The 27,799-nt window shown below is 35.9% G+C and overlaps 1 protein-coding gene across 4 annotated transcripts in view; it reads right to left on the reverse strand.

The window, feature by feature from the left end:
* Positions 1–27,799, reverse strand: part of KHDRBS2 (KH RNA binding domain containing, signal transduction associated 2) — an 890,357-nt gene that overhangs the window by 435,484 nt on the left and 427,074 nt on the right. For all 4 annotated transcript variants that reach the window (XR_011164972.1, XM_069070694.1, XM_069070693.1 and 1 more), the window contains one exon: positions 19,303–19,449. Coding sequence is in view for 3 of the 4 variants with exons in the window: in XM_069070694.1 (XP_068926795.1) it covers positions 19,303–19,449 (147 nt within the window). In the remaining variant the exon portion in view is untranslated. The remainder of the gene's footprint in view (positions 1–19,302; positions 19,450–27,799) is intronic.

Consider the following 27,799-nt stretch of genomic DNA (forward strand, 5'->3'; position numbering starts at 1 on the left):
CTTGATTTCTCATAAAGTCATTAGCTTCCATTTGCTCCAATCTAATTCTGAAGCAATGATTCTCCTCAGTGAGCTTTTGAGATTCTTTTTCCATCTGGAAAATTCGACTTTTTAAGGCATTCTTCTCCTCATTGCCTTTCTGAGCCTCCTTTGCCATTTGAGTCAGTCTGTTTTTTAAGGTATTATTTTCTTCAGTCAGGCTGTTGACTCTCATTTCAGAATTTTCTTGCATTGTTCTCATTTCTCTTCCCAATTTTTCCTCCACTTCTCTTATCTGCTTCTTAAGGTCCTCTATGGCCTGTAACCAGCTTGTATTTTCCTTTGAAGCTTTTGGTGCAGGAGTTCTGACTTCACTGATTTCCTCCTGTTCCATGCCTTGCTCCTTCTTATCCCCAAAATAGGAGTGTAATGTTGGAATCTTCTGTCTGCTTTGTTTCCTTTGCCTGCTCATTTTGCCACTCAATTATTTGACTTTTGGGCTTTTTGCCACAGTAGGACTCTGCCACCAGACAGGGGAGTTTTCATCCCAAATGCTGGGGTTTTCTCAGCTGCTGGAGGTATTAGATGGGTGCCCTCTCTGAGATCTCCACACGCTCTGGCAAGCTGGTCACACACCCCAGGACCTCCACCCTAGACTGCAATCCAGATCCAAGCAGGTTAAAGCAAGAGCGATGACCCCTGCGACTGGTGCTTGGTCCCCCTACACTCTGCAGGCCAGGAGCTGAAGCCGCCACGTGGCGCTGGCAGGCTGTGCTGGCGTCTCAGAGGTTTCTGGCCCGGGGGTAAAAGCCATGCACTCCCACTTACTGGGTCCCAAAGTCCAGAATGCACTGGCCTCTCACCTTGTCCTTCCCATCTATATGTTGATAAATCTGGAAATGGCCACAGCTGCTGCTGATCTGGAGTCCCTCTGGCTGGCAGCTGGTCAGGCCCGCCCTGGGGCTAAAGCCTCAGCATGGGGCTCGGCTCCCAGAGCACTGAGCTGGCCGATTCCTGCCGGCTTGCCGGGCTGTTCTCAGCGGGAGGTTACCTTCTCTGTGTCATTTTGTGTCTTCTGCAGCTCCAAAGTTTGTTTAGAGTCCCCTTTTTACATGGATTGGGGAGGGTGGAAGCCGGAGCTGCGGGAGGGTCGTGCTTCTACTCCACCATCTTGGCCCATATTAATTTCAATAATTTGCTTTGTAAACTTTTTATAATTAGAGCAAGGTAAGTTTCAGTCCAGTCATTTATAAACCATTGCAAATTTATGTTATGGAACCCACATCAATGAGATTTGACTCTATTTTGGAAAATCTCATTGCTTCATATAATAATTATTTATAAATTTGGGAATATTTTCATAATATTTACATAATTCAGGGTTCTTGTTAATATTTTCTACTTTAGGGAATTGGGTCATAGGCACAATTGTTCCAAGGATTCAATTTGTATGTGTGCTTCAGTGTCATATTGAGGAGGTAGGGTTGTATATAAGAGAAGGAATTTTTGCAGACTGTCTAGCCCTCAAATACCTAAGTCTTGATGATGCCTTGAGAGTGATAAACTGATTCTATGTTAGAAAAGTGTACTGAGGGAACCTGATGTCAGAGACTAATGAACCCTGTCTCAGTACTGAGCAGAAGAAATCTAAAGGAAACTAAGAATAAGAAAAGGAGGTTGTGTCATAGAGATTTATTTTCCTAGGTAATTTTCAAAGGATTCAGGGAAGAGAAAACAGTTTTGATGGTCAATCCCTAGAAGGGATACAGACCTATATAGTTACCCTGCAGGGTTATTGCTATTATTTAACATATAAAGGTGACAGCAGAGAAACTAGCTGCCATCATATACTGTGTTTGCAGATTAGAAACATGAAACAAAACTAGGAAATCAGGGAGCTACACAGAGAGAAGAAGCCCAAGCTAAACTATTGGAAGAAGCTAAGAGGCCTGAGAGAGCACAAGCTACAATTAGAGCTTAGTACTAACAGAGAGACTGATCAGCACTCTGGGAACATCTGTTTGATCTCTGATTCTGAAAGCTCTGCAAGGACACTAGCTATCAGGCTACAAGAAACACTGATGCCAGCAGAAGGGTAAAGAGCTTTCAGATAGAGTCCTGGGGGTAAGGCTTGTGTTCCAATCTGGAGACAGTGTGGAAAGTGTATTGACTTTGGAGCCAGAGTCCCTGGGGTCAAATTCCGCATTTGAGACTTATATATGATTTGGGGCAAGTTGCTTAATTTCCTCATATGTAAAAGAAGGCATCTGTATTGCAGAGTCTGTTAGGTCCTGTCTAAATTTATGATCTTATTGAAACACCCAGGCTAAGGACTACCCTAAAGCCAATTAAATTACAGCTGCCCATTTTGGGAATGGTATTCTCTCACTCCCAAACCCCATATCTAGCCTGGAAAAATGTGGAAGAATTACCATGTGATGTAAACAGAAAACAAGACTTTGAATAAACCTGCAAATAAAGGAAAAGAAGGAAAGTAAAGGATAGAGAAAACATACTGCTGTCATCTCCCATACAACACCAGTTAAACATGCTCATCTCTTAAATAATGGCAGCTAAGAATGTTGGCCCAGTCTCAATCCCCAGGTGGTGGAAGCAACAAGATGGAAGGAAAGTGGCTAGAAGCAGTTGAATAATGTCAGCACGAAGGGCAGCAGTTGAAATGCAGTTTACTTTCCTAGGTCCATGGAGAGTAGAAGGGAAGACAATAAGTTACTAGACATATATAGCATACTTTGACCCATCTTAGCAGCATTTCCATTTGGCTGAAATTTGAGATTAAATGCTCAGAGAACTACTGAACCAACCTTGTTCTTGTTCCTTACTTACCCTCTCATCCCATTCCCTTTCATCTAGATGCAGCCAGGACCCATTTTTAAACATGTCCCTTTACTTTGCTATGTGTGGGTTATGTTTGTTTAGCTGAACTAGTTTTGCTTCTCATAAACAATGGTGGCTGACCCAAAGATGTGTCTTTATTTTCATGGAATGTGTGCATGACTGGACAGTTCTGATAGTTCAAGAAATTGCCTAGAAAACAAGTAACTTTTAAAATTGAGGACCTGTGCTCCAATTCCTGGCTCATGTTAGAAAATACCACTATAAATGAGATCATACTTTATCAGTCATTCCTCATTTGTTTCTTACAATGTTATTAAGTTTTCAAAATTAGAACTTTGCAAAGAATTTGGAAACTTTCATTCCCTAAGATTAACAATAGTCTCACTTTTATTGGTGATTCACTATGGGGAAGTTCACAAGGCCCTTGGGCTACATTCTTTCTTTGCTCTTGTCCTTAATTCTGGAGAAAAATGAAGGAAGAAGGACCAAAGGAGAATCTCCCTTTTGAAAGGCCCAGTAGGCTGGGTCAATGGAAGCTCCAATCCTGAATTTTTCTAGTTGTGAGGAGAAATGTAAGCCAGCCTAACAAGCGCAGCACAGTGACACCTAGTGTTACACTTTGATAAGTTTTCCCCAATTAATAGTTTTATTTAAGGGAAAATATAGAGAACAGCTTTTCTTGATCATGTATAATGTGGAAAGTAGTTAATGTTTGGATTTTATAGCTTTCATTTCCTACCCTCTCCTGTCCTACCCTCTCATTTGAGAGGATGAGCCTAAAAGATAGGAAGAAATAATTCTGCTGACAAATAAACACTAACACTGTCTTTGCTTTTAGTACTATATGACTTCCAGTAGTTAATTCTCATTTGTCTAAGAAACATCATTTTTGTTAAATTATAGAGTATAGGAAGTGCAAACTTTTACAAATCATGAGTCATGTTTGCTGACCTATTTTTTTAAATAATAATAATAGCTACCATTTATATAGCAATTTAAGGATTACAAAACTAGAAGAAAACACATATTTAAGCTTTAAGGAATCCTGAGTAAATAGAAACCCAATGACCATTTTAAAATAGGCCTTGAGATTGTTAAAAATGAATTAATTGAGAACATTTGTCATTTACAACATCTTGTATCAAGAAGACCTTGATGTCTTGAAATGTTTAATACCATGAATTTGCAAATTATCATAACAAAAGGAAATAGTTGATGTAGGAAAAAATATGTACAACATTGATATTGTTTTTCATTTTGTTTCATTCATTCATTTTTATTCCTAAATATTTCTGGAGTCCCTGTTATGTTCAAAGTACCACTCTAGACCATGTGGTATTACACAGGTGGTATGCTAGTTGCAGAGATGTATAAGTGCAGTCATTATAGGGAAGATGGCATTTAAGCTGTGTCTTAAAGGATGAAAATGACTTAATTAGGCAAAGATTCCCTAGAGGCCATTCTAGGAAGACTGAAAGCCATGATTAAAAGGTGCAGATAGAGAAATGTATAAGATATGTTTTAGAAATGAGGAGAAATTTGACTATTGTATCAATATTATTTCTGGGATATAAATACAAAGATGGCCAGGATGAAGGGTGTGTAGGACTTTGATGCATAGACTAAAATAGCACTGGGCCTCCACAAGTTTCCAAATCACTCTAAATAAGCATGGCATAGGAAAAAGAACACTAGATTTGAAGTCAGATTACTGGGTTCAACTTCTCCCTTGGACAGAATTCTATTAACCTTTCTGGGCCATGATTTCCTCTTCTATAGAATGAGGACTGGATTAGAGAGTATTTTTAGAGATTTTAGTATCCATTCTAGGTCTTCTAGAATTAAATCTATGACCCTATGATCTGAGAAGCTTTGCGACTTTCCAGGTTCTGTGTGTAATTTTGCATCATCATTTTTTAAAAATGACTTGTGTCCTCACTAGTATATATTTAAGCCAGACCAAATAAATAACACTTGAATTTTAAATGAAAACTCATTTAATTGAAGTAGAATAGGGAGATGAGTAATATGGACATGAATCCCAGAGTAGATTTGTTATATTATTCACCAAATAATTGTCATGCTTCAGGATTGGTGATATTCTATTTTCCTTTTATCCTTCTGCTCCCCTCACCATACCAGGACATAGGTAGTTCAGACCCATGGCTCCAGTGTTGAAGTTTAAGATCAAATCCCATCTCTCTCTTTGAATTTCTTTCTCCATTCTCCGCAAGGTAGTTTAGAACAGTGGTGTCAAACTCAAATAGAAATGAGGGTCACTGAACTGTATGTAAGAATCTCTGCAGCACACATACTGACATAAAAAAAAACCACATTTTAACATTATCTGTGTTTTATTTTTATTTTGGCAAAGGTTTACCAATTAAATTTTCATCTGATTCAGGTTATATGGGCTACATGTTTGACACTTCTGGATTAGAGAGTACTAATACCTTATAGCTAGTTGACACTCACTGAAGTCTCTTCCTGTGACTCTGGAACATTAGAGTACTGCCAAGCTGCATGGTCTCCTTCTGTTTTCCCAGTGGATATTGCAGTGGAGTTGTTTGCACCCACAAGTTCTCCTGCTGATCAGCTCTCATTATCTCCTACAATCAGCTCCATGTGGCTGCTATCTTCTTCTTCCAGATCTGTGCCTGCATTCTCTGTCTCCAGTGACTGTTATCTCTCTCCAGGCAGCTGCCATCTATTCTTCTCAGTTTGTGCCTGCTGCTTCTCCTCCACATGGCTGCTCTCTTCTTTCCTGTTCACATCCTCTTGGCTTTCCTCCACACAGCTGCTTTCTCTTTTCTGTTCATGTCTGCCTGATGCAAACCCATGTCCAGGTGCAAGGCACTCTGGGAATCTCATGTCCTGGAGCTTTCTCTAAAGAGCAGCTGAAGCTGACTGGAATGTTTAAATTAAAGGCACAAGAAATCTCTGCCCATATTACAGATATTCAGGGGAAATAGGAGAACTAAAACCAGTTAGGCAATACTTCCCTACTTCCTGACCTCCTGCTCAGAAGCTTAGTTCCCTCTAACAAGTATCCAGGCACAGCTGAGAAAGAAACCTCAATGGAGGCATGCACTCAACACTACCATCCATTTCTCATTTTCTTTGGAATCCAAGGATGTATTAATTCTGTACATCTTTCAGCTATGGAACACATACACATCTTACTTTCCTTTTTCTGGCAGTTCAGTCTTATTCAATCAGTATTCCTCTCTTGGATACCAGCAGGATGTCCCACACTACTTCTTCCTGAGTCATAAGCTCACTTCTAATTAGCTCTGCTTCTCCCCTTTTCCACCTGAATAATTTGCTATCACTGTCCACTCTTCCATTTGGAAAACCTGGTCTATACTCACCAAACTCCCTTATATCCCATGAACATTCCTTCCACCTCACTTTCAGAGAATATTCACTTCCATTGAAGACAACATATTCCTTGCAGCTTACTCCCTTGTATGGGGCACATTCTTCCTGCTCTTACTGACTTGTAGGGAAGATGGATAGTTATGTACATTGTTTATTACTGCCGTTATAAACTATTCTCCCTAAATTCTGACCATTCTGAAGCTCATGCAATCTCTTTCCCATCCTTATTTTTCTGTTCTATCAGATTTATCTGAGTTTTTTTAATTTATTATCCAGATTTTTTTAGTGACACAGCTCATACTCAGAGTATTCCTTTTCTTTCCATCATCTGACCTTAGAGATGTCTGTCTTCATTTGGATGATGTCTTTTGGTACTAGCAATATCTACCAAGGTTCCCGGTCATGTAGACTAAGTTAATTCTTTTTCCAAAAGTCAAGAAACTGATCCTCAAGTCTTAGTCCTCTGGAACAGTCACACATTAGAGATAGCTTCCTTATAGTTGATTTTATTTCCACCCATACCTTCATGTTCAGTTTCTATTCCTCCAGAGAAATTCCTACAAAGCATTCACAGCACACTCTTTTGTTTTTTAGCCATAACAGAGACCTCTAGGGTGTATAGATTTCAGCCATAACAAAGAGCTCTAGGGTAGATGGATCTAGATACAATCTTTGATTTAGATGCATGTTATCCTCTGATTTGAGGGACTTTTAAACTAACTATAATACACTTAAGTATATTATGTTAAGTATAATCAGATCAGCTCTCTTTGCCAATCCTCAGTGTATTAAATTTTAGATGTTGGAAATCGATAGAGGAAAGCCTACTGAATGTCTATCAATGAAAGAGTATCCTCCACCCTATGGCAGAAACAGATGGACTCCTTTCCTCCCTTCCAGCTTTCAGTGGGAATGATGCTATTTCCTGTAGATCTGAAAAGAGAGAATCAGGACTGGAAATCATGTAAAAGTAAGCAAATGAAAGGGAAAAAAAGAAGAAAAATGTGTCTTTTTTGCCCATGGTAAGCTTTTGGGTTTTTTGGTTTTGTTTTTTGTCCCCAGCTAGAGGAAAGTCTAGACATTCTGTGAATTCTATCATTCCTACTTATCCACAGAGGATAACTAAAAATGATAAAATGAAAATTCCTCACTGAACTTCCCACCATGTGGAAAAATATTTTGATCATAGTTCTTTAGTCATAATTGTTTCTCATTGTTGTAAGTGCAGCTGAGAGAAAGGCAATAATAAATGACCAAATATGCAGCAGCAAATGAGTAATGACAAATAGCATTCCCCACTAAAGTGGATATTGACAACTATATGTTGGTGTTCTAACAGCAGCAGCTCAGCACGTAGAGCTATAGAAGGACTTGCTTGGCATTAGCTATAGAATGGACAAACAAAAAAAAGGGATAAGTAAAAGAAAAGGAAAATGCTCATATTTTCTAATCAATTATAATAATATTCTAAATACATATGAAGTGTCTCTTCAAAGCTGAGTATGCAAGAATCATGTTGTGGGTAATATTTTGTCAATAGCACTAATGTGGTATCATGGCAGTTATAGAAACATTCAAATTACTGGTGTAAGTCATTCTTTCTTCCCAGAATATTATTGATTCCTTTTGTTTTGTATCCTCTCTGTCTCTGAATAGCTCATAGGATCATGGTTTTAGAACTAGAAGATACTTGAGGGGTTATTGAGTCCAAAACTCTCATTTTGCAGATGAGGAAAATGAGACACAAAAATATAATGACTTGCCTAGGGTCACAGAAATAGTATGTTCCTAAGACAGGATTTGAAATTAGTTCTTCCAGATTCTATTTCTAGGATATATCACTCTCCCCTCCTCTCCCCACCAATCTACCCCATACAACAAAGATTTCACCTGTAAAAGCAAATCTAGAGATGCTTTAAGATAACCTATGAACGTTATGTACAATCCATGCAATGGCAAGGTATCTAGAGGAAAATTCCAAGAATGTTAGAATAAACTCCTATAGAGAACTGATGAGTGGATATAGACAAGATTTATAAAAGAGAAAAGCAACAACTGTTGGAGAGGATGTGGAAAAAATGGGACACTAATTCATTGTTGGTGGAATGGTGAACTGATCCAAACATTTTGAAGAGCAATATGGAATTATGCCAAAAGATTATACCCACATTATGCCCAAATATTAAACTAACTATATCCTTTGGCCCAGCAATACCATTACTTGATCTATTTATAAAGTTGATTAGGGAAAAATGAAAAGAACCTATATGTCCTAAAATGTTTATAGAATCTTTGTGGTGGTAGAGAACTGGAAATTAAGGAATTCCCATCAATTTGGGAATATCTGAACAAGTTGTGTTATACGACTGTGACAGAATACTACTGTGCTATAAGAAATGATGTGCTCAATGATTTATAGAAAAAAACATGAAATTACTTGCATAAAATAATGAAGAATGAAAGGAACAGAAATAAGAGAACACTGCATACAGTAACAGAAATATTGTTTTAAGAATGACTTTGGCTGATCTAACTTCTTTTTTCTATTGTAAATGCCCAAATTAACTATAAAGGGCATATGAAGAAAGGTGTTATCCACATTCAGAGAAAGAAAGGATAAATAGAATTATGCACAGAATAACTTTATATGTATATGTGTCAAAGTGTATTTATGTGTGTCTAAAGGTAGCCCTCTGTAGGATGGGGAGAGAGGAGAAAAAATTTAAAAATAATGTTAATTTTATTGCAAATTTGAAAGGAATAGAAAGTTGTGTATAGCAGATTTGCAGTTTCATGTACAATTATCTTTTATTAATTGTACTATTTTATGGTATTTATTATTCATAAATTAAAAATGAAATAGAAAAAGACAGACAGGTGTAATAGTAATGAAATTTGAAGATCCCTTTTTATTGAAAAGCTAAAAGGTACTTAACACCTAGTTTTAAATTAAGCTTCTGTTAAAGAAACAGAAGGTATGAACCCCTGTTGCTGACATAACAGGGAGGGGATGAACAGGGAACCCCTATTGCTGACATGACAGAAAGGGGCTGAACAGGGAGGAGCTTTACCATATATAAGGAAGAGCACAAGCTAGGAAAGTCAGAACATCTTGGGGTGAGCTTCTGAAGGCTGGGCTGCTGCTGCTGGACTGGAACTTCCATGGAGAAAGTGATTTTGATTTTGAGAATGGAGCTGCTGAAGAATTCCAAGGGCCAGCTTGAGCTGCTGAGGATTTCCAAGGGCCATCTGGAGCTACCAGAGGAAGCATGACTATGGTGTTGGTACTTTGTCTGTCTGTGGCTCTGTTAAGTTTGCTCTTCCCAGGAAAAGAAGCTGTGAAGGACTTGAGGTGGACTGGATACTGTGAGCATCAGTACCGAGCAGGAATGGCATAGAGAGCTAGACAAGGAGCTTGGAGCTGTGTGCCTTTGAACTCAGGTGGCAGTTGGTTACATTTGGGCGGGAGCTGGGACCATGGAAGAGGAATCATGGAAGCTGAAAGCCTTCCCTGAGGCAAGATGAAAAAGCCTCTCTGTGGGTACTGAGTAGTGACTGATAAAATTGTGATTTACTTGTGATGGAGGGGTGGATGGCCTATGTATTTTCTACTACCACTTAAGAGAGTACTGAGTAGTGATGACTGAGTAGTGAGTGATGACTGAAGAGTGACTGATTTGTAACTTAGTGTGCCCCATGGGTGGAGGACTTTGACCTTTTGTACTTTATGATTGCATGATTGAGTTACTAAGTGATTGATTGACTGAATGATTGTACTTTGTTCAAAACTGTGTGACCACTTTGGTGAAATCTATTTGGCCATTTTAGTGATAAGTTGTTGAGTTATTATATCATTGTGAATGCTGTACCTTGATTTTCTGTGAATGTTTTGCTATGTTTTGTTATTGAATAGACTGTTCCCTATACTATATAATCAGAACCTTGAAAGCTATCTACAGCAACCATCTTCTGGAAAGCTGCCCATGCTTGGCTTTACAACAGGAAGGGAAGGTATAAGTAGGCTCTGTTCTACAACACTGGAGAGGATACACACACACACAAACACACACATGATTCTGTTGAAGTGTGGAATTAAAGTTTGACTATTTAAAATTGATGCTAAATGTGGGGTGTGGAGAAAAAGGCCAGTAGATCTGAAAATTGAAAAAAAATGTGATAAGGTTGGGCAAGTTATTTTCCTAAAAATTAAAAAAAAATTTCCCTAAGACTTGACTGAACCAGATGGCTAAGAACTGAAGGTGACTTTGACATATTATTGCTCCTACAATAAGGGGTCATCTAAATGATTATTAGTGTTATATAAGATGTGTTATGCAGACTTCCAATAAGAATTCCTTACTGATGATGTTCTCCATAAGCTCCTATTTGCAAGTAATATTCTAATGTAAAAGAACCTGGTATAATTTCCCACATTAGCAAAGCAAAGTCAATGAAAAGTACCATGAGGCCCTGTAATGCCAAGCAAAGGCAACTTCCCAAGGTTCAAAATACCAGCACAGCTGTTCTCTATTTTATTTAGTGCAAATTAAGAACAGAGAAAATCAAAATATAGCATAATTCAAAATAAAGCATTCACCAACTGTAATTCAATAATTTCCAAGTACTACTCCACCCCTGGACATTACATTCATTTAGTCAATCACAAAGCCCCTCTTCTAAGTACTATTCCACCCATAGGCAGTACATTCATTTAGTTAATCACAAAGTCCCTCTTCTCAAATGGAGATTAGTTTCCAATCATAAGCAAAGTACATTCATTTGGTCAGTCACAGAGCACAAAAATGTCAAAAGTTTCCCACCATTGGATCACAACTGAATAGGTCATCTACCCCAGAGTTACAACAAGCTTAAGCACAGCATTTAATACCCAAAGAGAGGTCTTTTCTTCATCTTGACCCGAGGCAAGTTCTCAGCAATCTTTGTTCCTGGGGAGACAAAGCTTAGCAAAGCCACATGATACACTGCCAGTGTCCTCCTTAATTCATTCTCTGTCTGCAGAACAGTCCTATGACCCGTGAAAACATTAGCAAAACCCTCTTCCAGGATTTCTGTAAAAATACAAGAAAATCCTTCTTCAGGGCTTCTGAGCCAACAGCAAGGTTCCAGAACCTCTGCAACAACAGGACTGTCCTTCACCAGTGGACGAATCTGGCAAAACAACATCAAAACAGACAGACAAAGTACCAGTGTAACAGCCATATCTCCTCAGTCCTTGGCAACTCTGGGTGGCAGCTCTCAAAAGTTCTGGGCAGTTCGAACTGGCCCTCAGCAATCCTCTCTGTCTCTCTGCCTCCACAATGCTGCTTCCAAAAAATTCTTCTGCCTCTCTCTCTGCTTGTGCCTCTCTAAAATTCACATCACAGCTCCTTCCTCTTCAGCCCTCTCTTTTCATATCAACAAGTCCATCCCACAAGTGGGATTCACAAGCTCTGGATTTTAACACAATCAATCCGAAAACCAAGCCAATACAGGGGGATCTTTAAATTCCGTTACTATTACAGGCTCCCAGACTTGTAATATGTGGATAGATGAGAAACCTATTGAGTAAAACCACTAAAAGGCATGCACATGCACACATACACACATAGTCATCTGTTCTTTTCTATTCTTTTTTTTCTAATGTATGACTCACCATTTTCTTTATTTGTACAAAATAGTGAATAATCATACCCTGGCTGGGAAAAAAGGGAGGTTTTAGCTTTAAACAAGTCCTTCTGTTCTGAAGCATCTATTTTGAAGGCTTGGGATCAGCAGCTTTAGACCCAAAATCTTTGGGTTTGGACTCAGCAGGCTTAGCAGCCTTAGAATCAAACTCAGCTGCCTTAGGATTGGACTTGGCAGCCTTGGAATCAGACTTGGAGACCTTGGGTCAGACTTGGTGGCCATAGCATCAGATTTGGTGGCCTTGGGGCCAGATTTGGTAGCCTTGGGATCTGACTTACTGACGTTGGTGGCTGACTTGGCAGCTTTGGGATCAGTGGGCTTGGCAGCCTTGGGATCGATTGGGCTTGGTAGACTTGGAGTCAGTGGTTCTGGCAACCTTAGAGTTAGGCTTTGTGATCCTGGAGCCTGGATGTTTGATGCCAATTGTAGGACTTGGATGCTTGGTAGCCGTCTTGTGGCCAGCATGCCGGGTGCTGGCCTTGGGGTTCTTGGGCCTGAGGAGCTTGGATTTGGAGGCCTTGGTGCTTAGGGCCTTGATGGCCTCTACTCGGGCCCTGATGGCTTTGGCATTGTTGGCCTGTATCTTCTTCAGACCCTTCTTGTTTTGTTTCTTGGCAAAGCTCATGTTTCTCAGAAACTTGGGGTCAACCTCTTTCAGAGACTCGTATCTCTGTGACCTAGGTTTCTTGATGCCATTTCTGTGCCATTTTCATGATTGGTTGTGGGTGATATGGTTCTTAGACTTAGCCATCTTTACACCTCAGCCTGTGCTAACAGGCACTCCACCAACCAGAAGAGGCCAAAGGGAGGGAGAACTGTTCTTTTCTATTTTGAAACCTCATTGTAGCACAATTAGGCAAAAGCTTCAAACAGAATCCCCTGATTGACAAGATATGTTTTTTCTAACCAAAAATGCAGAAATTCATTACTGGGTTGGTCTCAAGATATTGCATTTTTTTTAAAGCATAGTCAGATCTCTATGAGGGTATCTAATAGAATTCAGAGGCAGAAATCTGCATCAGAGGAAGGAGTTATCACATTAATCAAATTTACCAATACTTAAAATATTAAAATATTTATGCCATCATTTATAAATACATGGTGGAAATATAAAGCACGCATGAGAATTCCTTTGTGTATATACAAAAATGTGTATGTGTATGTATGAAGTGCAGCATGGTATAATGAATAGAGAACTAGTCAAAATCAGGAAGATTTCTGACATATTGTTGTTATGTAACCTAAACAAGTCTTTTATTGCTCTAGCCAGTTATTGAGGACTATAAATTGCTTAAAAGGTGATGACTTAAACTGGTAGAAGGAATTGCCTCATCTGAGATTATCAGTGAAATACCTGGTCTAGTCTCAATTCCTATTTTGTATTATGACTATTTCTAAATTTATTATTAGATTGTAAACTGCAAAAAGTAGCTGCCTTATTTAAATGTTTTATATGCACCAGAATTCAAACACATATTGTTATTAATCAGGAAAACATGTGTAGGGACAAATTCAATTAAATTAAACAAACTTAGATATTCCCTCTATCAGTGAAATCACAGATTCATAAGTCTCTGTTATGTATGTATACATCTATGTATGTTTACCTAAATATATATATATATATGTTATACATATATATAATACCATATATAGATATGAAATCTTAAAACTGAACTAATGCTTTTTGAGACATCCTGTATTTTGGGAAGATATGTGTGTGTGTATATGTATATATACATATTTATATTCCTATATACACATGCACATGTGCATACATATATACATGTACAAAAATAAATCCTAGATTATGACATTAAACTGGTCCCAAAATTGAACAGGAAATAAGTGGCTAGATCACATTTGGAAAACTTTAATGCTTTCAATGATTCCAATCTGCTTGCAGTCACAAAAGCCCATCCCTTATAACACCAATAATGAGGTTGTATAGTTCTGAATCATAAAATGCTATGATCAAAGAAGAATCAAAGTTACAGGTAACCTAAAGGGCAGGAGAGAGACACCTGGGGCATACCTGCAGGTAGCAGTACAATATCAACAATTATGCATGCAAGAAGTTATATAAAAATACAGAATTGTAGTACTAAGAACTATAAAGGTCCTCTTATATCATCTATTACAAATTTCTCATTTAACAGATGAAAGAAATTAGTGACAGACAGGTAAGGGACTGGCTCATGGTCATATCAGGAGCAAATGACAGAACCAGAATTACAGCTCAGGTCTTCCAACTAGAAATGTGATGTTTTCTTCAGTATAGCGTGCTGTTTCTAAACTGTGTGATAGGGATATGGAGATAATAGATAACAGGTCTATCTGAGACATTAAGAGAAAAGGAGTTTTCTAGTACATTATATGGACCCTCTTCAGAGAACTGGAAGAACATGCACAATTATATGGGGGCATACAACGATGTCTGCATTACTAGAAAGAACACTTGTAGCAGGGTAATCATGGCACTATCAATGTACCCAAGCCCTATATGATGATAGCCATGTATCAAAAACAACAAATTACCAAACAGTCAAATTATCTATCATTATGCTGTCTGAGTGTGCAGTAATGCATTTTGTAACACTGAATATGTTTGTTGGATCAAAAAGAAATGTCAATCCAATTGTTATTGCTTCTGCTAACATCTATCAAATTACTGGAAAAATTCACTTGTTTTTAAAATTTGGTAAATCCATCAGTTACTGATAACTTCGGATTACATATTTTTAACAACATATCATTGTACAGGGATATTTTCTGTGATATTTTAGAATAAATATATTCATGTATCTAGTTTTAAAATAGAAGCTATCAACCTTCTCTTAAAATTATTTTTGTCCAAATTTGTGGGTTTTAATATTTTCTTATATATTATTATAAAAATCACATTTTTCCCATACAATGAACCTACAATGTCAGGTTTCTGTATTATTCAATTCAATTCAACAAAAATTATTGAATAACTACTTCATAGAAGTAATTTTGCTAGCTCTTATCAGGAAAAGGAAGATGGTGGTACAATTTTTCCCCTCAATGAAATTAAGTACAGCTGAACTAGAAAAGAAAAACAATTGACCAGATTGTAAACATGTAAATACATTGAAATATTGTTCTGAGATTGATGCTTTCATTACAGCTAGACAGATACATAGAAAGAGATCTATTTCTCCATAGATCTACCTATCATCTATCATGTCTATATATATCTGTCCTATCTATTTTTCTTTCTATCCACTTCTCATTTGTTCCCTCCCTTATTTAAAAAGCATTTTTACCAATCTCAAAAATATTCTCCATTATTTAAAAATAACTTATTTTTATCAACAGTTAATATAAGTTTTTTATATAAATAAAATCAGACTTAAATAATTAGAAAAATATTAATTATTCATGGATAGGTAGGGTCAATATAATAAAAATGACAATTTTATCCAACCTAAATTGTATATTCAATGCTATCCCAATTGCCAAAAGTATTTTACTGAACTAGAAACAAAATAACAAAATGCATTTGAAAGAATGAAAAGTCAAAAATATGAAAGGAAATATATTTTTTAACGTAATGGAAGGAGATTTAGCAGTACCAGAACTTAAACTATATTATATGGCCACAATTGACAAAACCATAGAGTTCTGTTTAAGAAATAGAAAGGTAGATCAATGCAATAGAATTTGCATACAATTTACAGCAGCAAATAAAAATAATAACCTTGTATTTGACAAGTGTAAGAATTTAAGATTTTGGAATCAGAATACATCATTGGATAAAAATTGTTAGAAAAGTTAGAAAGCAGTATGGAAGAAACTGGCATAGACCAATATCTTAATATCTTAAACCATTTACTAAGATAAAGTCAAAATGGACACATAACCTAGATATAGAGATATTACAAAAAAAATAGAACATTTAACATATACTTATTACATATTACTGTCCAGCACATAAGCACCAAAAGAGAAGATAAAAAAAAATCCTATTTGAAGGTGGCTATAAGATAAAGTGCAAATAGTAACATACATTTTCCCCAGTTTTTATTGTTTTTTATGCTAGAGGGAGGCATCTGAGAGTGGCATCATGTTTCTATTTCTTAGTTAATATAAATGAGGAATGTTTATCTTTGTATTACTTCATTAGGAAAAAGGAAAGCAGTTTTATGGGCTAGTTAGAATAATGGTTTCATAGGATGCTACAGCTGTAAGAGACCTCAACAATCATCCAGTTAAACTTAGGTTAAATGACTTGCCTAAATTGTTTCAATTAATTTCATTGAGTTTTACTTTTCAAGTGGGTGCTCTTTGTAATTTGAACACTTTTCATTATTATAATTGACTTCTGGAAGAAAATGCCATAGGAATGCAGGACCCTGAATAGCCAAAAGAACCATTAAAAATCATCCAAGCATGACTTATTCAAGAGCAATGGAAATTATTTCCTCTATTTAATTCACATTGATATAGAAGCATATAGAATTGAGTACAATGGAAAATCTGCATCCTACCAGTCCCCTTCCAGGGAACAGCATTGACAGGCACTGTTTTCACAGCACTTACTTTCCATGCAACAAAATTCAATCTTCCATTTCGCTTTTCAGCTGACAATGACTGAACACTTACTCTACATTCAACCATAATAAACATTTTGGTTAGGAAATTTTGTTGGAAAGATGAGTGATTCCTGTGAGGCTCAAATGAGACAATGGACATAAAGTATTTGGTAAACCATAAAATACTATATTTTATAAATAATATATAATGTGAGGCATCTTCATCATCTTTAAATACTTTATGAAAAGAGTTGAAGTAATGGGAGATCATTGGATATGATTATTCTGGAAGGAATTATTACAAGAAGCAAGATTTGATCCCATTATGCAAATTTAATGTGATAATTTTCCTTTCACAGTGATTTATAGGAATGGGAAGGAAAAAATATTTAAGGAAATAATATGAAAATGAAAGTATCTCACTGAATTTGTCTAACTGGATCTCTCTTGTACTATCTCCTCCCTAAGTTATCCATTTATTGTCCCTCCTCCCAATCAATTTCCCATGCTTTTTCTTCACTGTCAGAGTCACCATTTCTATTCTTTACTTGGAATTTTTCTGTTTTCTTTATAACCCTAAAGTGATTTTCCATTGCATGGATCAGAAGCAATCTATCAACATCCAAGTCTTCTATCCAGGTGCCCAAGACAATGTAACTCTACATGATCTTGTACATGTGACATATACATCTGGAAAATTTGTGCCAATCCATGCCCTTAGTTGGCAGTCACTTTCTAGAGTGTCAACTTATTATCTTTTGTCATACAGAAAAAACAACAACTTTGAAATGTGGCTCCTTTATGAGAAAATGGTTGGGAAATTATCTTAACATATAATTCCCAATTTGCTTATTACCCAACTAAATCTATTTAATTGGTTGCATACATATTATGCAATACTTTTGTTCAAAGTTTGCCTATTTAGTTTTTTTCTGTATACCAATGGTATCTATTAGAAGTCTTGAACTCTAGAAATACAGAACAAATATTGTTTGATATGTCCTTCATAATACCTTGCCATAAATAACCACATATTTCATTATCTTTGAATTATTATCTTCTCATTTTCTTTAGGTCTAGCTTCTTTTTTCTCCAGACACACAAATGTTTCCTCAATTAATTATGACAAAACAACCACAGCAGCTGCTTTTGAGCTGCTAGGTAAGAAAATGAATGAATGACTTCTGTAACATCCTTATATTCACTTATGGTAAAGTTAATACTTCTATTGTGTATATATTCTGATACATGACACATCACAGACTAAATCCTATACAACCTGAAATAATATGAGGTCTATGAAATATAAGCATATTTTTTACCCAAATAACAGGTTGTTTAATTTTTCTCTGGTAGAATAGCATTCTAAATTACTAGTTCTTCAACAACATTGTGACAAGAAATTCAGGTAGTTGTATATCATTATGGGTGAAGATGCAGTTTATAGTTGATATTAATGTAAGTTACTTACTATAGAGATTTCCATTATTAAATAAAAAGGATAACTAAGGACTCCATGGTCTTTGTGTTTCAATTATCTAAAGGATTGTCTCAATTTTCTTTTTATTACCTAGATTCAGATAATAGATACCAAAGACATAAGAGATGAAGCCAATGGAAACAATCAAATAACACATTATCAAGCCAAATTGTACCCCTGAAACATTCAATACAGTTCTGATGAATATAAGTTTCTTGAAAAATCCTTATTGGATAATTAATACAACTATTTAATAAAAATGCTGTCTTCATGTATGTGTCTTTTCTTTTTTTTTTAACTTACTATTGGGATTTATTGATGACAAATCTCATAAAATCTGTAAAAAGAACTCCTAAGTTACATTGATTATGCCCCAGGATAGGAGGGATTGATTGTAATTCAGATGGACAGCTCTGAAAAGATGTTTTAATTTCCCATTATGCTCTAGCAAGATTTTTCCAAAAACCTTGGGGAAAGACTTAAATTCCCCACCAATGTGAGACTTCATTCAAGGTTTGACAACATTCAGTGGAAAAAACAAGAATCCCAACATGGAACTCAATAGACCCCCACTGATAATATCATCAATCATATTTGCTTCAGGCAAATGTTCCTTGATGGGTCCTCAAAGACCAAAAACAATACACTGCTGAGTACATTACAGAAAAGAATGGATATCAAAACTTGATAATCTCTCTTCTCTCCCCGGTTTGCTATATTTACATATATTCATACTTGATATAATCAAATAAATTCAATTGCTCTGACATAGCCTATTGTGGAATCAGGAAGAAAGGTTGAAACCCAGCATTAGATACTTAATAACTGTAACCCTGAGCAGAATATTAATCCCTATGAGCCTCAGTTTCCTCATATGTAAAATAAGGGACTCAATTATCTCTAAAGTTCCTTTTTAGTTAAAAACCTATAATGCTAGGCATTCAATTTAATTTTATTCAACAAACATATGTTTAAGTAAATTACTAAATGCCTGAACCTTTTAGGGCATATAAAGATTAGAACTAAACATAAACAAAGGATAACTGATTTAGAACTGAAAGAAACTTTAGAGAATCAAATTCAAACCTTTCAATTGTGCATATTAAGAAATTGAAGCCTATAAAAATTATATTCTTTCTCAAGGTCATACAAAATAATGCTTGGGCTGGGATTTGAAGCCAAGTACTCTCACTTCATTTCTAGTATTGTTTCATTTTCTTATGCGTTTTCCCCCCTTTCAACCATACTAACTCTAATGATCAATGGCAGTTGCTTTTTAAAGGATGTGTAAGAACAAACTAACATTCAGTTGTAAGAAAAGAGAAACAACATGCATATAAAATCATGTCAAGTACTTACTGGAACAAGGAACTTTTTAATTTCTTCCAATGCATGACTCATACGTGAATAAGCTTCCCCAGGTGGAGCAAAGACTTCGATTAACACATGAAGTTCATCACTCAGGTGGGCATATTTGGCTTCCCCACTTTTCCTTAGTTCTTCTTCCTGTGAAAGAGTTTATTTTTAGAACCAAGAATCTACTTGTTTTTTGCAGTGATTTCTCATTGACAGAGAATGTGACAAAAGGGCATAATCTAGTCAGATGTTCCATAAATGGAAGCCCTTTGAGAAATTAAACCTGGTATGTGCCTCTTAAAGATTTTTCAAAATCATTTTTGAGTGTTTGAGTGATAAATCTGGCATAATTATCATCTACAACAGATTTTAATCAGCACTGTGTAAATGTTAAACATCTCAAAAATGGTTACAGAAATATCATTACTTCTTTATTATCCAGTTTCTGTTTGGGGGAGGAAGCAGAATAAGTAAATGTGCTTATTAAAAAGTGGTAATATCTGTGTTAGAATGTCTGTGTGCTTATCTGTGATTTTAAGGGTCTCTTTCTTCAGAGTATATAGGCATAAAATAACCTTAAAAAATATCAGTAACATGATTTTGTCCATTAAGTAACTATAAACCTGTTTGTTATGTTGTGAAGATGAAAGAAGAAAGACTCTTATGTCCTTGGAAAGAACTGTGAAGACATTTTTATGTGCAGCCATGTTAAAGAAACACACCTACAGTTACAGAAGTATGGCAGGGCTGATTATTATAGGAAAGAGAGCATGTAGCTAGTCACTTGAGCAACTCAACTCCTTCATTTCAAATCCACTGTTATTTTATTCAGGTAGGGGTTATCTATCCCCAATCTTCTACGTTTTACTCATTTTGTTCCCTCTCTCAAACCCCTCCCTCACCCAATAACTGAATTTCCTAGATCCAACCACATGCCTAATTGACATTGCTTTTACTTCCTCAGCTGCCAACATATCTTCAGGGCCTGGACTAAACGTTCTCTGAAGGAATAATCAATGGTAAGACTTACTTCTCACAGGTACCCCCACACAAAAGGAACATTCATCTACAAATGTATTTTCAAAAGTAGAATTATGATCTATTACTTTTGTCCTTTTAGAAGGAATAATTGCTGTTACCATCCAGACTGATTACACCAAACAGGATAGTTTGGGTGAGTGTCAGACTTGGAGACAGGAAGATCTGGGTTCAAATCCTGCTTCAGGCAATTATGTACTATGTGGATTCTTGAAAATCAGCTTCAGTTTCCTCTTTTTTTAAATGTAGGTAATAATAGCACCTACTTACCAGGGTTGTTGTAAATATCAAATAAAATAATTTATGTAAAATAATTTGCAAACTTTAAAGTACTACTTAAATGTTATGGCTCTTATTTTTATTATGCATTTATATAACACCTACTATATTCTAGGTACTGTGCTAAGTATTTTTGCAAATTTTATCTCATTTGTTGCTCACAACAAACCTAGGAAATATATCTTCCCCATTTTACAATATACAAAACTGAGATAAACAGTTGTTAAATGAATTGACTAAGCCTCTGAAGTCCAAATTAAAATTGATCTTTCTGTCTCCAGGACCAGTGCTTTTTCTGTTTTTATAGCTATCTATTATTATTACTACTACTATTAATATTGCTATTAAGTAGCCCCTCTTCTTGTCAAGGGAAACACTTCTATATGCATTGATGATCCAATTCCCTCCAGTCTTCTCCAATATGTTGTCACCATGCCATCCCTATTCTCTCACTAAACTGATATCTTTCACTGTCTTCTGGTTACTTTTTATGCTGCCTACAAATACACCCATGTCTTTCTCCATACCTAGAAAATTCCTCACTTGATTTGAATATCCTCACTAGATATCATCCTGGAACTTTAGTCTAAACTCTTTGAGAATAATTTATACTATGACCCTCCATTTCCTTTCCTCCCACTTTCTTTTAAACCATGTGTTGTCTGACTTTCATATTTTCTCAGTATCTTTTATTGGATATTTTTCCAGGTCATGACAACTTTTCGCCAGTTTACCCCAAGAGTAGATCCTAAAGACCTCTTCTTTTTCCCCCTTTTGTTTCTTGAAAAATGGTGGTAGAGTGGTAGAAAAATTGGACAAAGGGTATTAATACCTTTTTTTAAATCTATAAACTTTAACTTTGCAATTGTAACTCTATATGTCAGATCCTTGTCTAATGAAAAATCAGTGTATATAAAGAGCCCAAATCAAATCAGACTTGACATTCCTTTTATAAATAAAATGAGAATAGGAAAGTTGCAGCAAGATGGAAGGATGACTCACAGGCTCACCTTGCAGAAATTAATAAAGAATTATAAGGAAGTATCTTTATCCTATATCTAATGGCAATGAGAAACATTATTTCATGGAACATTTGGTCACCTGATATTACAGTAAGGATGACCATTATTTAAAAAAAAAGATTATCATGAAAATAATTTCAATGTATACACATATGGTTGTTGCTAAAGTTTTTTCTAGAAAAAAAACAAAATAAAACAAAAAAGAAACTTCATAAGATTTTTCAAATTGTACTGATATAAAAGGTTGCATTTATATAATGCTTTTAGGAACACAAATGGTTTACACATAACATTTCATATTTGACGAATTTTATTCAAATGTGGGTATAGATCAGGATTGATATGAAAAATACCATACAACAGTAAGGAAGGAAAGAAGCAATGGCATAGATATTTCATGTCAAGTCACTAAGAATTGTTTCAGGAAAGAATTAGAAGATACTCAGCATGAAGAAAACACACACACATACACACATGTATGCATGCACACAGAGATAAACACACAGAAATTGGTTATACTTTGACAGACTGGAACTGAGTTGCTACTAAATGGAATCATTTCTGAACCAGCTGTCTATATACAATTAGATCACCAAATGAGTTTGGGGGGAGGAGCTAAGATGGCAGAATGAAATATATTTTTCCCAAGCTCCCCAAGTACACCCCTCTATAACAACTTAAAAATGTATAAAATCAAATTCTGCACAGAAAAAACGAAAAAAAGTCATGGTAAGTCATTTTTATAACCCAAATCAGTTTAGAAAAACAGAGGGTTCTGTGGATATTGAAATAGGGATTAGCTAGGAGTGGTGTATGAGAAGTGGAACCATCTATGGGCTCTGGGCTGGCAGAAGTGGTATGCCTAGGGACAATGAGGTGACTGAATACCTGCTCAGAAAGAGGTCCCAGAGGATTGTTGTACTAGCACTAGGATCAACTGCTGTATGTAAGCTCTGGAGCACATTTCCCAGTTCCAGGTCAAAGTTCCAGGGATGAAAAGAATGATTGCAGTCATAAGGTAGCAGGGGTACTACCTATGTAAGGAGGTAGAAGAGCAGAAGGTCAATACCATACCTCTTCTTGGATCACATGACTTTAGAAGCACCAAAACCTTAATGACACACACTGAGTTGTAAAAGCAGCAGAAGTTCAAAAAATATATAAAAATATATAAACTCAGTCTCTGTCCCAGAGGTTAGCAGAACCCAACTCTAACATAAAATTAAAGGTAAAAAAAAAATAAGTTGTAGGGGTGGAGACAAGATGGCATCATAGAAGCAGGAAAATTCCCTGTGCTCTTCCCATAACCACCTCAAATACCTGAAAAAAATGACTCTAAAGAAACTTTAGGGCTACAGAACCCACAAAGTGACAGAGAGAAGCAAATCTCCAAATAATGGCAGCTCAGAAGGCAGACAGAAAGGGTTCATCATAGCCCAGTGAAAGCAGAGCCCAGTCCTGCATGAACCTGTGGCTTTAGCCTCAGGGAGGCCCAACCAGCCCTGGCTAGAGGGACTTCAGGAGATTACCAGCAGCTGTGGTGGTTTCCAGAATTATTAACCCATAAATTCCAAAGAGAAAGTGAGAGGTCAGTGTAAACTTTGGGAATAGGGAGGCTAGGAGTGTGGTCTGGCATCTGCTCCCAGAGGGAGAAGTGCCTGAGGTGTGGCAGCTGTAGCCACGTGGCTGCTTCAGAACTCCTGGCCTGCAGATTGTAGGGGAACCAAACAACCATGATGAGGGGGAATTGCTCTTGCTTTAATCTGCTTGGATCTGGATTGCTGTCTAGGGTGGAGGTCCTGGGGTATGTGTCCAGTGAGCCAGAGAGTGTGGAGGCTTCAGAAAGGGCAGCAAACTAAGAACAGTGGCAACTGTGAAAAACCCAATTATCTGGGACAAAGCTCACCTCTCTAGAAGCAGAGTTATACTGTGGCAAAAAGCTCAAAAGTCAAGTACTTGAGTGGCAACATGAGCAAGAAAAGGAAGCAAAGCAAGCACAACAATCAAACTTTGGATTCATTTTTGGGGGACAAAAAGGATCAAAGCATGGAATGGCAGGAAGACAATGAAGTCCAAAAGCTTCCAAGAAAAATATGACCTGGTTACAGGCCATAAAGGAGCTTAAGAAAATTTTTGAAAACCAAATAAGAGAAGTGGAGGAAAAATTAGGAAGAGAAATGAGAATGATGCAAGAAAATCATGAAAAGATCATAAACAACCTGACCAAAGAAAATAACACCTTAAAAAATAGACTAACATAAATGGCAAAAGAGGCTCAAAAAGCCAATAAGGAGAAGAATACCTTAAAAAGCCATATTTGCCAGATGGAAAAAGGATCTCAAAAGCTCACTGAAGAAAATCAGTCCTTCAGCATTAGATCAGAGCAAATGGAAGCTAGTGACTTTATGATAAATCAAGATACTATTAAACAGATCCAAACAAATGAAAAAATAGAAGGCAATGACATTTCTCACTGGGAAAACCATGGACCTGGAAAATAGATTCAGGAGAGAGAATTTAAAAATTATTGGACTACCTGAAAGCCATTATCAAAAAAATAACCTAGAAATCATCCTCCAAGAAATTCTCAAGGAAAATTTCCCTAATATTTTAGAACCAGAGGACAAAATAGAGATTGAAAAAATCCACCAATCACCTCTTGAAAAAAGGTCCCCAAAAGAAAACTCTTAGGAATATTATACCCAAGTTCCAGAGTTCCAAATCAAGGGAAAATATTACAAGCAGCCAGCAAGAAACGATTTGAATATTGTGGAAACACAATCAGGATAACACAGGACCTGGAAGCTTCTACACTGAGGGATTGAAAGGCTTGCAATATGATATTCCAGAGGTCAAAGGAGCTGGGATTCAAACCAAGAATCTCCTACCCAGCAAAACTGAGCATCATGTTTCAGGGGGAGAGATGGTCATTCAATGAAATAGAGGAGTTTCAAGCATTCTTGATGAAAAAACCAGAGTTGAATAGAAAATCTTACATTCAGATACAAGAAGCAAGAGAAGCATGAGAAGGTAAACAGGGAAAAGAAATCATAAGGAATTTATTAAAGTTGAACTATTTACATTCCTACATGGAAAAATGGTAATTGTAACTTATGAAACTTTTCTCAGTATGAGAATAATTGAAGGGAGTATATATACATACATATATATATATATATATAGACATATATAGATCTATATAGGAGGGTATATGGGCATATGAATACATATGTGAGTATGTCTACAAATGTGTACTGGTATATATAGACAGAGGGCACAGGACCAATTGAATAGGAAGGGATGATACTTAAAAGGTGAAATTGAGAGGTGAGAGAGGAATATAATGAGAGGAGATGGTAAGAGAAAGAATGGGGTAAATTATCTTGTATAGAAGAGGTAAAGGAAAACTGTTACAATGGATGGGAAGAACATGAAGGCAAAAGGGTATGGGTCAACCTTGCTCTCATTGAATTTGGCTTAGGGAGGGAATGACATATACACTAAATATGGTATCTCACCCTACAGGAGAGTAGGTGGGAAGGGGATGAGATGTGGGATGATGGAGAGGAGGGCAGGTTGGGAGGGAGAAAAGTTAGAATCATACTCTTTTGAAAAGGGACACAGTCCAAGTGGAAAATAGAACAAGTGTGGGGGGGTAGCATAGGATGGATGGAAATATAGTCAGTCTTTCATAATACACCAACTTCAGAAATGTTTTGCATGGCTACACGTGTACAACCTATGTTGAATTGCCTATCTTCTCCATAAGGGGGGGTGATGAGGGAGGAAGGGAAAGAATCTGGAATTCAAAGTTTTAAAATTAAAAGTTATATATATATATATATATATATATATATATATATATATATATATTACACGCAACTGGGAAATACGATATAGAGACACTGGAATATAGAGATCCATCTTGCCCTACTGGAAAGTTGGAGGGGGAATGGGAGAGGATATAGGACAGAGAAGATTGGGGAGGGGGTATATAGTGGGACCCTTTTTTGGGCTGGTGGGTAGGGGAAAGACAGGGAGAAAATTTCTAACTCAAAATCTTGTGGAAATGAATGATGTAATCTAAAAATAAACATAAAATTTAATTTAAAAAAGAAATAAGGTGGAAAAAGAGTAAAACAAACAAAAAAGAACCTGATCATAAAAATCTAGTATGGTGATGGGGAAGCTGAAGACATAAACTCAGAAGACAATGAATTGAAAATGTCTATAATCAAAGTTGTAGAGGAAAATGCATAACAGACACAAGAACAACAAGAATTTCTAGGTGAGCTAAAGAAAGATATGTGAATGCAAATAAATAATTTTAAGAATTAATAACAGCATTGAGGAAAAATGGGAAAAGAAATGAGGGCATTGCTAGAAAATAATGATAGACAAATTAATAACTTGATAAAAGAGGTACACAATTTCATTGAAAAAATAACTCCTTAAAGTTTGTATTATTCAAGTGGAGGTGAATGACTGCATAAAAAATCAATAAAACAAAATTAAAAGACTGAAAAAATAGAAAATGTGAAATAATTCATTGGAAAAAAAATTGATCTGGAAAACAAATCAAAGAGAAATAATTTAGAAATTATTGAACTATTTGAAAGCCATGGTTAAGGAAAGAGTATAGACATAATTTTTCAAGGAACTATAAAGTAAAACTGCCCCAATATCTTAGAATCAGAGAGCAAAATAGAATTTAAAAAAATCCAATAATTACCTACTGAAAGAAATCCACTAATGAAAATTCCCAGTGACATCATCATAAAAATCTAGAATTCCCAAGTCAAGGAGAAAATAATGTAAATGCCCAGAAATAAATAATCCAAAGGCCATGAAGACACAGTCAGGATCACACATAATTTAACTGTTTTTTTTTTTACCACAATAAAAGAGGGGAGGGCCTGGAATATGGCATTCCAGAGGAAGTTAGGATTATAGAATGGCCTACCCAGAATGACTACAGGGAAAGTAGATATTTAGTAAAAGAGAGTACTTTCAAATATTCTTGAAAAAAATACAGAACTGAATAGAAAATTTGACATTCAATCACAAGACTCAAGAAAAGCATTAAAAGGCAAACATAAGTGAGAAAATAAAAAAAGACATAAAGATTAAATTAATTGCATTCTTATATAGAAAGATGATGTAACTCCAATGCTTTCATCATCATTTGGGCAGGTAGATGGAATCTACAAAGGCCTAAAACATGAGTGTGAGTCCAACATGTTAGCATGATATCAAAAAAGAATGCAAGGGTAAGAAAAATGAATGCAGAGAAAGAAATGGGAATGGAGAGAAAGCATTGTGCAAAATGATTTCATATAAAAGAGGTGAGCAAGGAATAGTTTTTACAATGTGGGGGAAAGTAGGGATTGTTGAGGAGGCAGTGCTTGCCTATATCAATTTCATATATATTTTTGATGATTGTAAACCAATTGCTATAACAAGAACACTATAAGATACTAAAAATCACCTTAGTTAGCAAACCTTTAATCCACCTGGTAAATGGAGAATCATGACTGTCAAAGACAACACTGATTTAAACTAAAGACTCACCTCTAAAATCTAGAGAATGATGTTGGAAGATTTTCAAAAGAGTTCAAAAGAAAAAGTATAAAACTTATTTATAGAAAGTTTGGAAAAAAGATTCAATTAAAAAGTGTTACCCTGGGGATAGTAAAGGATGCAAATAAAATTGCTAAATAGATAAAAATTTGAAAATATCAAAAAAACGATTTTTTATTACAAAAAACCCTCTTTGCACTATAAAAAAAGTGTAGCCAATATATTTGGACTTCAAAAGCAGTCTGAAGTGTCATTTTATAGGAAGGAGTCCCGGCAATAAAGAAAACAGATATGAATAAAAACCAATATGTTAACTGGACTAAATACACAAAAAGAAGATAAAAGCTATAGACAAACCAATTTTGAGGGTGTTGAAATATTCATTTTTGAGATATATAAAAGAGTAAAACATTTAAATCATAGTAGACAAAAGAAAGGAAATGCTTAGATCATATTATTTAGGAATGACAAAGTTATCATGTAACTCATATGTACAGATCAGCATGGAATTAATTAGAATTTCAACTATATTAATCTAGTTTCCTATTAAGGATACTTTAAGAGAAAGTTTATATGTGAAT

Source organism: Petaurus breviceps, unplaced genomic scaffold, assembly GCF_028583685.1.
Source record: "Petaurus breviceps papuanus isolate PSGF00001 unplaced genomic scaffold, PetGlider_PUasm1.0 90822, whole genome shotgun sequence".
Lineage (NCBI taxonomy): Eukaryota > Metazoa > Chordata > Mammalia > Diprotodontia > Petauridae > Petaurus > Petaurus breviceps.